Source organism: Oryctolagus cuniculus, chromosome 18, assembly GCF_964237555.1.
Source record: "Oryctolagus cuniculus chromosome 18, mOryCun1.1, whole genome shotgun sequence".
Lineage (NCBI taxonomy): Eukaryota > Metazoa > Chordata > Mammalia > Lagomorpha > Leporidae > Oryctolagus > Oryctolagus cuniculus.
Window position 1 is genome coordinate 19,368,949 of NC_091449.1, and position 10,585 is coordinate 19,379,533.

At 55.8% G+C, this 10,585-nt stretch overlaps 1 protein-coding gene across 9 annotated transcripts; it reads left to right on the plus strand.

The window, feature by feature from the left end:
- The first annotated feature begins 1,416 nt into the window (after window positions 1-1,416).
- ZBTB32 (zinc finger and BTB domain containing 32) lies at window positions 1,417-10,525 on the plus strand. 9 transcript variants are annotated; one of them, XM_070062467.1, is made up of 7 exons: window positions 1,667-1,784; window positions 6,736-6,873; window positions 8,171-9,126; window positions 9,323-9,396; window positions 9,487-9,555; window positions 9,677-9,841; window positions 9,955-10,525. In XM_070062467.1, exons 3-7 carry the CDS (start codon window positions 8,270-8,272, stop codon window positions 10,254-10,256), a joined length of 1,467 nt encoding a protein of 488 aa, XP_069918568.1. In that variant the 5' UTR covers window positions 1,667-1,784; window positions 6,736-6,873; window positions 8,171-8,269; the 3' UTR covers window positions 10,257-10,525. The 9 variants fall into 9 exon arrangements, with proteins under 9 accessions (XP_051692034.1, XP_008247750.1, XP_069918570.1 ...); XM_051836071.1 differs by lacking the exon at window positions 6,736-6,873 and adding an exon at window positions 2,612-2,674 and having other exon boundaries at window positions 1,669-1,784; XM_070062465.1 differs by having other exon boundaries at window positions 1,687-1,784; window positions 6,686-6,873.
- The last annotated feature ends 60 nt before the right edge of the window (window positions 10,526-10,585 follow it).

Below are 10,585 nucleotides of genomic sequence, written 5' to 3' on the forward strand. Positions count from 1 at the left end.
AATCGTAGTGTGGCTCGAACGCTGGCCTCTGGACCAAACGTCCCAGCGATGCCCACACTCTGGCGGACACGACTCCATCTCTCTGATCCGCAAAGGCTAAGGCGGGGCCCTGGAGGCCCGAAGCGCGGTACGGGGACAGCGCTCCCCTCTGATTCACGGCTGCAGCCGCTGTCCCAGCCTCTCCTCCGCGGTGCCCTCCTCAGGAGGGCCTTCCTGCCCACCCCATTCCTTCCAGCCGCGGCGCTTCCACTCGGCTCCGCCGGGGAGCTCAGCGAGTCAAGCAGCGGGACCTCAAATCGGAGCCCGAAGCCTGTCCCCTCAGCTCCGGTCGCTGCGGCCTTCTGATCAATCAAAAGCGAAGGGGTCCGTGGGACCAACCAGAAGCCGCAGCGGTCGAGCAGTGCCCGCCTCCTTACGGCGCCCTCGTGCCTCATTGGCTGTGACTGAAGCCACTTAGAAGAGAGAAAGGCCAGCCAATCAGCGGTGCAACCGCCGCGGGTTTAAGGAGACTGAGAGCTCGCTGCGTTGGCACCAAAGCCCTAGCCCCGGGCTCTAACCCCCGACCCTATTAACGCTGGGGCAGCGCCGTGGGCCGTCCTCCCTACAGTGTTGTGGGGTGGCTGGTACATGAGCTACACAGTTAATCTTGGCTCAGCAGACGGCCCACGTGTCAGGATTGGAAGTGCGAGTACCTAGACCATCCATGGGTGAAGGCACTGCCTCCCCTCCTGTCTTCCTGCAGGGTAAGCCTTGCAGCCCCTCAGTGCTAGAGTAAGGCAAGAAGCAGAAAGGGCAAGAGCCCCCAGGCACCTGAAGCCTACCCATGCCGACTTCAGACTGCAAAGTCTCCACAGATTGCAGAGGGCGAAGAGAGAGGTCAACGGGTTTTTTTTTTTTTTTTTTGGTCGCCTGTATGTTTAAGTTTTAATTGAAGGCAGAGCTACACAGAGAGACAGAGAACTCTCACCTTCAGATCTCTCTCTCACCGCAGATTTCTCACTCCCGGGAGACAGAGATCTCTCACCCGCAGATCTCTCACTCCCCAGAGAGACAGAGGTCTCTCACCCGCGGATCTCTCACTCCCCAGAGGGCCGCCAAGACCAGGCCGAAGCCGGGAGCTTCATCCTGGTCTCTGATGCTTTGCCAGGCCACTTAGCAAAGAGCTGGGTTGGAAGTGGGGCAGCCGGGACAGGAACCCACGCCCAGGCAAGATGCCAACGTCGCAGGCGGCTTTACCCACTACGCCACAACGCCGACCCGGGGCGAGAGTGTTTAAAAGGACAGCGACTCAGGGCTGGCACCCCTGTGCTCCTGCTGAGGCGGCCTCCTAGGCTATTCAAGCGCAGGGGTTCGGGGCCCTGCCTCTCCATAGAGTAGGGGGGAAAGGGCCATTCCGCAGCCAGTCAGCATTTGGGGTGGGCTAGGAAACCGATGAGACCTCGGCGATGGAGGCCCGAAGCCTTAGTTCGCGACCCAATCAGACGCAAGGCCCCACTGTACCCAAAGGCTCGGGCTCAGCAGCCCGAGGTGGATCGGAGGAAGCGGCTGTCCCAAGAGCCTCTGGGGCTGCTCGGCGCGCATTGGACAGGAAGGAGCGCGCGGCCACCGCTGCAGCCAATCAGCGGCCGCCTCGGGAGCCGGGCGCAACGAACGAGGCTTTGCACGTGGCCCGGCGGTGCCCGGTGGCCTTGCGCCACTCCCCCCCACCCTCCAACGGCCACTGGGGCTTGCGCTGCCCCCAGTGTCCGGAGGCTGAATGGGGAGGAGGATCGGGGTCTGACCTGGTGAGTACCATGGCTTTTTCTTACTCGTTTTCTTCGGGCTTGGGCCTGGCTTGGGCAAGCTGGGGCCCAGGTGCCCAGGTGGCTGCAGTGGACGGTCTGGAAGGTGTGGACTGAGGTCTGTAGGCCCTGGGTCCTTTCTCTGCCCCGGAGAGGGGGCTCCTGGGTTCCTTTGGACCTCGGTGGGGCGGAAGCCAAGGCAGCACTGACTCTGAGCTGGTCCGTGGCCCCTGAGGCCAGCATGAACTGGTAGGGTGTTCTGGGGGAAGTTGGAGACTCCAAAGAAATGGAGTCTTTGGCCATGAGCTCTGGCCTCTGGACACTGAGAGGGCTGCCTGGAGTCGCTGGGTTGAGCCTGATCTGATGACGGAGCAGAGAGGCCTTTGGCTTTGTGGAGGTTATAGGGGGTCAGGCCAAGGGATGAAACTCGTGTACCCTTGGGAGGTTTCCTGGGGTCTTTGGATCCAGCCCGGGCTGGGAGTGAATGTTGGAGAGTCTGAAAGTCCGCTGGGACGTTTTCAGAGTCATTGCATCCAGGCCACCTCTGGAAGATGTGTTTGCAAAGGCGTCTGGGGGATTGCTGGGTTTCAGGTTGAGGTGCTCATGGCAGATTTTCAGTATTGGGTCCAGGGTGAACAACACGGCTAGGAACTTAGGCCAGCAGTCTTCTCTGGACATGCTGGGGTGGAAGTGTCTAACTCCCAGGCAAGCGTTGTGCCCTGTATTGAATGTATTTGTCCCGTGGTGGCTCTAGACAGAACTGAGTTGTGTTTGTGGCTTCCAGACTCTCTGTCCTCACTCTTCCCCACGCCCTTTCTGGTCATTCCCAGAAGACAGCAGGCATGGGACAGGGGCGCTGGAGAGATGAACGTTGTACTGGCACACTGGAAGAGGTCTGTGAGATGTTCTGCTCTTTAGGAAATCACCCAGGTTGTCTTTACTTGTGACTTTTATATGATCTTTTAAATTAATATTTCAAAGGCAGAGAAAGAGAGAGATTTCATTTACTGGTTCACTCCCCCAAATGCCTGCAACAGCCAGGGACAGGGCTAGGCCAAAGCTGGGAGCTGGGGATTCAATCTGTGTCTCAGAGACCCAAGTATTTGAGCCATCACCGGCTGCCTCCCAGAGTGCGCACTGGCAGGAAGCTGGAATTAAAAGTAGAGTAGGACTTGAACTCAACACTCTGAAATGTTATGCAAGCATCCCAAGTGGTGTTTTAACTGCTAGAGCAAACACCCGTCCTTTTCTATGATCTTTTTATACTCACGGAGCTGGGTGTTGATATCTAATTTCACTCAGCTGTTCAATAGCATTAAAGCTTTCAGGGGACTATCATGTACACACACAGTTCTTAAACCAGGGGAGGGTAGGAGGTGCTGGGGGTAATGAGTGGGCATCAGATGTCTGTGAGCTCCTGGAAATCATAAGAAAAAATGTATGCATGTGTGTATTTAGGGAAGCTGGGGAGGCCACAAGGAGCTACAAGGATCAGTGAGAAGGACTCTTTACACAGTCCAGGGTGGGCTTCTGAGGACTCTGAATCCCTAATTACTCAATCCTATGCACAACGGTTTGGGCATCTGCAATTTTCTACAAACATGGTTGGTCCCTTGTCTTACATTCTCAGCCAGATGGTGATCCCCTAAGAGGTTAAGAACCATTGGGGCCGGCGCCACGGCTCACGAGGCTAACCCTCCGCCTGTGGTGCCAGCCCCCGGGGTTCTAGTCCCGGTTGCTCCTCTTCCAGTCCAGCTGTCTGCTGTGGCCCGGGAGGGCAGTGGAGGATGGCCCAGGTCCTTAGGCCCTGCACCCGCATGGGAGACCAGGAGGAAGCACCTGGCTCCTGGCTTCAGATCTGCGCAGCTCACCGGCCGTAGTGGCCACTTGGCGGGGGTGAACCAACGGAAAAAGGAAGACCTTTCTCTCTGTCTCTCTCTCTCTCACTGTCCAACTCTGCCTGTCAAAAAAAAAAAAAAAAATGGAATTAGGTAGTGTTCTTTGTTATTTATGGGGCCTGGCCAGACTATAAGTGGAGACTTCTCTTTTTCTTCCCACACCCACTGTTTGCTCGCATTTGTAGGGGTGTCACATACTACCCTGCATATCCAAAATTCAGTCTGTATGCCCTTCACACACAATCAGAGCTTAGGGTGTGTACCTTAGCCTACCCTCAAGAATATATACCTGGAGTTGAGCCCTGAGTAGGTCTTGGAAGTGAACTCAGTCATTTGGTCCACAAAATCCAGGGTTCTGGGTTCCTGGAGAATGGTCTAGAAGTGTGTTTGTGAGTAGCCTTGCAGTTTCCAGGTGGGCACTTTCTAAATAAATACTCTTGGAAACCTCATCCCATAAGGATAGTGTGGAGCCCTTTGTCCAGATTTAAGTCAATTCTAGCATTTAGTCCTGGTCTTGACACAGCCCCTATGAGGAGTCTGAGGGTCTTGGAGAAGGTAGCCCCACATTAAGGCTCAAGAAAAGGGCCATCCTTGTTGATGCAGTGGAACCTGCTTCTGACTCCCCCTCAATTCACAAAATGTCTGCTATGACAAGGTCTCTATGACGTAGATTTAGCTCACCTGAATACGACATAGCTGGCTCTTGGGTTATGTACAGCATAGGTTTAAGATAGAACTAATTCACCCTGTGCTATGTCTTCCCTGGTCTGTGTTGGATGTACTTAACTACAAGGATTGTTCATGTAAGATTCGAATCAATATAAAATCAATATAAAATGCTCTTAATTTATAAAAAGAGCTGTGCTTCTGGGAAGAATCTTTTAAACATAATTTTCCTTATTTGAATCTTGTTCAGCTTGGCTTGTGGAGAGGGCTCAATATTTAAAATAAATGAGATAAAGGGAGAATATTTTTGTAAAATAAATAGTCACCTGGTTCATTCTAATGGTCTAACTCTTAATGTTTAGGTGCTATCAATATTCGCATTGCTGTGTTGACATTGCACACAGAGCTGGGTTGTACCTGGAGGAGCTCATGACACACAGCTTGCTGGGAAGCTCTGACCTTGCAGTTGGAGCACTTCACACAGTCCCCCTTACTACTACTACTTCTTTCCAGGAAGAAGAAGAAACACAAGATTTCAAAAATCTTATTATTACTGAGCACGGTAGAGGGCTGTCAGGCAGAAGTCAGATCTCCAAAAAAATCCCTGTTGCAGTTATGGGCCACCTAATCTCTCCTGCCCACTCTACCCTCTGGGATGCAGGATGTGTTCTGACCTGTGGTTTCTACCCAGGCTAGTCAACTCTTGAAAATGATTCCTACCACGTCAGCCTGGGAAATAGAAGGTGGACCAGGTTTCTGAGACCAGGGAGGGGAGCTCTTTCAGGAACACCAACAGTCAGCAGTGTCCCTACCCTTCCACACCAAAAGTGCTGCTTCTGCTGCCACTGCTCAGTGCATGATGGCCAGGCTGCAGTTGCACTGTCGAGCATGTCAGGAGAGGCTAAAGAAAGGAGTAGAGTCACCAGCACACGGGCTGAGGCACAGAGGGCCCTGCAGAGAGCTCTAAAGAGGCGGTTTCTAAGGGGGATACCCTTAGGTGGGGTAGACACCAAGTGGGAGGCAGGATGGGGTTTCCCATTCTTGGGGGCTTTTGTTCACTGAACAGGGAGTCCCCTTGCCCTTTTCCCTCCCTTTTGGGTTCCCCGACAGCCCACTGACTCCAGCAACTGCACTTTGCTTCGAGAGTATGCTGCCCTTCGCGCAGTCTGCGCCTCTCTTGATCATCAACAGGCAAACCACACCAGTGGGGGAGCTGAGTCACAGGCACATGGTGTAGGGCCGGGAGGGGATGGGGACCACACTGCACTGGGTGATGTAACTTTCAGATCCCTGTCCCTTTACTTTCCTTGGAGCCTGTCCTTCCTGGCATTCCTCACTACTTGTGTTTAGGGGTTGTGTATGTCTGTGTTGGAGGAAGGCTGTTTCCCTCTGTTTACATACATATTAGAGGGATGGATGATTTATGTATTTGATACAGGTGTCTACTGTGTCACTGGGTGTGGTGATGTGCGTTAGAATGCTCAGAAATGGAAAAAATTAGCATTCACAGTAGCAGATGAATACAGCTTGCCCATTTGCATTTTCCCTTTCACTCTGACTCATTGCCCCTCTCCCCACTCTGTTGCCCCTCTACCAGCCTCACCCACCACACACCCTGTCGGATCTAGGAAGGATCATCACCTGCCTATACCCAAGTTAGATGGGAGGAAAAGCAGCGGGTCTGAAAGGCGACAGGAGGCGGGTCTGAGGACGCGGGAGTCCTAAGCCACAGGGAGGAACGGTGGCTTAGAGACGCAGTATTTGGATGTAGGAAGGGACCAGGACGTAGGGAAGAGGGCTAGGAGGAATCAAGCTGTCTGTCAGAGGCAGCCTGGCACTGCTTTCCAGTCACTTAGTACACATGCGTGACACACATAACATGATCGACATGTGTTAAACGAAGGGATACTCTCCTCCATTCTTAGGGATAACGGGATAGTAAGAGACAGAATCTCTCCGACCTCATTGCTTCCGCAGGTTAAAGAGTGCTAAAGTGTGAAAAGAGGGGAAGTCTCTGGGGACCCTGACCCCTTCGGCAGGAAGTGAAAGGAACTCCTGAGTCCTAATTTCAGAGAAAAGCCATTTGTCATCAGCCCAAGAAATGGAGGTTTTCTCTTCGAAGACCACCGCAGGCCCTTCCTGGGGTTGCCCCTCTGAGAGCTTGATGGGAGGATCTGAGTCACTCACACACCCTGTCCTCAGTGGTGGCCCAGATGACAAGGGGTCATCCTACAGAGCAAGGGAGGCTTCTTAGTACCAAGCCAGGGGAGGGGGCACACGCTTTGGCATTCCTATTCCCTCTCCTGGGAACCTGATGTTTCCGCCCTTTTCGCTTCTGAGGCCACAGAAACAGCTATTGGCCTAATTAGAGCTGTACTGTCACCCTTAAGAAACGGCACTACCATCAGAATGTTGCTGTGACCTGAGAGAGCACACCTGAATTCATCGTGGCATTTCACCTTTACTCCGGCCTCTAACAGGGGTAACTGGGCGGCCTGCCCAGGGTCACTCAGCTAGTAGCGGCAGAGGTGAGAAGAGGCTCCAATGCACCTCTCACTATTCCAAAGTTCTTTTTGCCACAGCTACATTTCTTTGACTCTAGGCAGTTCACAAATGCAGTAGAGGGGCTGTCTTTTTTTGCACTTAGAGCCGGGGATATAAAGCCACACCCCATCGGGGGACTGTGGCAGACTGATGCTTGGGACATCCAATGGAGGACTGTGAGCTCAGGGGCGGGACTAGCTCCTCCGGGGGAGGGGGACCTGCAGGAGCCCCAACAGTTCAGAGCATGCGGCGTCAGTGTCGAGGAGGCAGCTGCAACTGGTGAGTGGTTGCTTCTCCCCAGACGAGGCTTTCCTCCCATCACTGCCCTTGCTGTCCACTCCCTGCCACCTGCAGCCCCTCACTGAGGTGTCCCTGAGGGTCCTCCCCCACAGTGGCACTGTACCGGGGACTGGGCCTGCTGGGAGCAAAGGTGCTCAGGTTCTTTCTCTTTGTATCTGGGTTTCTAGTTCTCTTCTTAAAAGCCAATGTGGTCATTTTGATGTGTGACAAGCTCCCGCCTTGTTGGGTTCTGTCTTCTGTTCTTTACTTTTTCGCTTATGAAAAACAAAATTAAACCATCTCTTTATGCTAATCCTGAGAGGAAACAGCCTGGCTCCTCAGTGTCTCCATGCCCTCTCCTCCCACTTTCTCAGAGCTCAATGCTTTCGCTGAAGTCTCCCTCCCTCCCTCCTTACCAGGCCAGCAGCCTCTCTCCCCGGCTCTGCACCGCCCTTGTCAGATGCAACTGGTCTCAGTCCTTCTGTGAGGGTGTGCTTGAGTGTCCATCTCAGGCCCTGCAGCCCGGCCCATCTTGTCCTCTCTCTCTCTCAGGCATGATGATGGGCTTGTGGAGGGAGGACCCACTAGCTTTCTAAGCTCTCCCCTGAAGCTATGTCCTGCTCCATCTTTGTTGCTGGGCTTTTGTGCTGATGCCTTTGGAATGAGGGGCGCCTGGCCTGCTCGGTGGTCTTGCCCACAGCGGGACCCCTGGGGAGCAGTTTCATTTTCTTTAAGTCAGAGATTGCCAGCTGGCGGGCCCTCCTATACCTGTTCTGAACACACTGCTTGGTATTTGCATTAATGGCCTGCCTCTTGCTCTTTAAGTCCTGAATTGGATCTTTTTTTTCCATTTTCCCACCTTTCTGGCTCCACCCCTGGCTTCTGTTGATTCTAGACGAGCTCAGGTCCTCTCTTGGGTTAGTTTATTTGCTGCATTCAGGACAGAGCTTCGATGTAGGACCAGCAACCGGCAACTCACTCTTTCTCCACTCCCCTCCACAGGCTTGAGAACATGCTGCTCCTCCTTCCCCACTCCGCCACGGAGCCCTCGCTGTGGCCTGCCTCTCAGAGCCTCTGACACTGGTACCCAGGCAAGGCACGATGCCCCAGCCGCCCCCAAGACTGATTAGCCCCTACGGCTCTGATCGGCTGGTACGGCTGGCAGCCAGGCTCCGGCCAGCACTGTGTGACACCCTGATCACGGTAGGGGGCCGGGAGTTCCCTGCCCACAGCCTGGTGCTAGCAGGCGTGAGCCAGCAGCTGTGCCGAAGGGGCCAGTGGGCTCTGGCAGAAGGTGTCAGCTCTTCCACCTTTGCCCACCTTCTGAGCTTTGTTTATGGGGAGAGCGTGGAGCTTCAGTCTCGGGAGCTAGGGCCCCTTGAGGAGGCAGCCAAGGCCCTGGGGGTACAGGCCCTGGAAGAGGCATGCAGGAGGGCTCAGAGGGATAGGGCTAAAGAAGAACTGGACCTAGGGCTAAAGAAACAGGAGGAGGAGCAGGAGAAACCCACAGGGGGCTCTGGGAGAGGACTGGGAGGCCTCGAAGAGAATCAGGAACCGGAGAGCTTTAGAACTGCCGGGCGCGATCCGGAGACACTGCACAAGCACAAGTCACCAGGAGCCAGTCCCGAGAGGACAGAGGCAGGGCGCGGAGGGCAGTGGGCGCAGATGGGATCTGAGGAGGAGAGACGCAGCCGATGCCCTCGTGGCCAGGAGCAAGGAGTGGTGGCGTGGGTGAGGCAGAGTCCAAGGGGCTCTGAAGAAAGGCTGTGGGAGTTCCCTGGCCCCCTTCCCCCACCAGGTTCTCTCCAAACCAGCGACCTCCCCAGGCCCTGGTGGGCGGAGGCCCCGTGGCTGAGGGAGGGCCAGCCTGCCCTCTGGACCTCGCTGTCGTGGCCGCCCTTCTCCCATAGCACCCCCAGCACGGGAGCCTGGCAGAAGGTCTGGCCTCTGCACCAGAGGTGAGTCCAAGGCCAAGGGAAGACCTCCAGGCTGGGAGGAGGTGGCCATGACGGGTGGAAGGGCACTCTGTGTCTTCTCTCTGCTGTGCGTTTCCCGAGCTCCCACCACAGGGAAGCCAAAGCCTGGCCCTGAGGAGGGCTCAGGGAAAGGGCCAGGGTTTACTGAGGCCATAACCTCTTCCCTACACCTCCCCAGGGTCCCACTGTCCCTGAACCCCCGCAAAGGGCTCTGTAGTCAGAACCAGCTGGCCTCCTCCAGCCCCACCCCAGGTAAGCCCCCCACTGTCCCATACGCACCCTACGGCACCCTACGTCCTGGGCTCCCAGGGCCAGCCTGAGCACTCACTTGGCTCCTTTCAGGTTCCCTCCCTCAGGGCCCTGCACAGCTCAGCCCTGGGGAGACGGAAGAGTCCCAGCAGGGGCACACAGGTGAGTAGGGTGAAGGCACTTTTGCTCCAGCCGGGCTGTAGCCCGACTTCTTGTTGGGTTTCCAGTGATTCCGCTGGGCGATCCCTGGCCCTGCCCTGCTTTGACGTCTCTGTCCCCACAGGCGCACTTGCAACCTGCATGGATCAGGAGGTCACTGCAGGTCACCCATTTCGCCAACGCCCTCCCCCACCCCCTCCTGCCCGGTCTCGGCCCTATTCTTGCGCTGTCTGTGGAAAGAGATTTTCACTCAAGCATCAGATGGAGACGCACCACCGAGTGCACACAGGTACAGGTGCCCAGCCCTGTGTGCACCGCCTGGCTTCTGCGCAGTTCCCTCGTGGACTGATCTACCCCCAGCCTGGCCAGGCTTCACCCCTTCTTCCTTCCGCCTGCCCTTAGGAGAGAAGCCCTTCTCCTGTGGCCTCTGTCCTCAGCGCTCCAGGGATTTCTCAGCCATGACCAAGCACCTGCGGACGCACGGGGCAGCTCCCTACCGCTGCCCTCTGTGCGGGGCGGGCTGCCCCAGCCTGGCCTCCATGCAGGCGCACATGCGCAGCCACTCGCCCAGCCAGCTCCCTCCCGGATGGACCATTCGCTCCACCTTCCTCTACTCCTCCTCTTCCTCCTCCTCCTCCTCGAGGCCGCCCCGGGCCTCGACCTCTCCCTGTGGTCCTTCCTCCACCGCCCGACAAGCTGTTTGAAGTTTCTTTGGTCTTAGCCAGGAGTCCAACTAAAGAATGAATGGCGGGTAGGCTCCGCTTCTGCCCCGGCACCGCTGCCGCGTAGGTCTAGCAAATTCCGCTCCAGACACGCTGCAGGAAGGGCGCCGAGCGCGCTTTCCCTGAAGTCCTCGGGTCGCACCCCTGTCGGGTGAACTGAAGCCTGCAAGAGCGAAGGTTAACTGTATGAGGATTGTCGGCTGCATCACCATAATAAAGAGTTTCCTGTGCTTTTCGCTCTGGGCAAGAAAGCAGCGTCCTGACTTCAGTCTGTGCGCCGGCGTTCTCAGCCTTGCCCCGGTCCTGTAGCG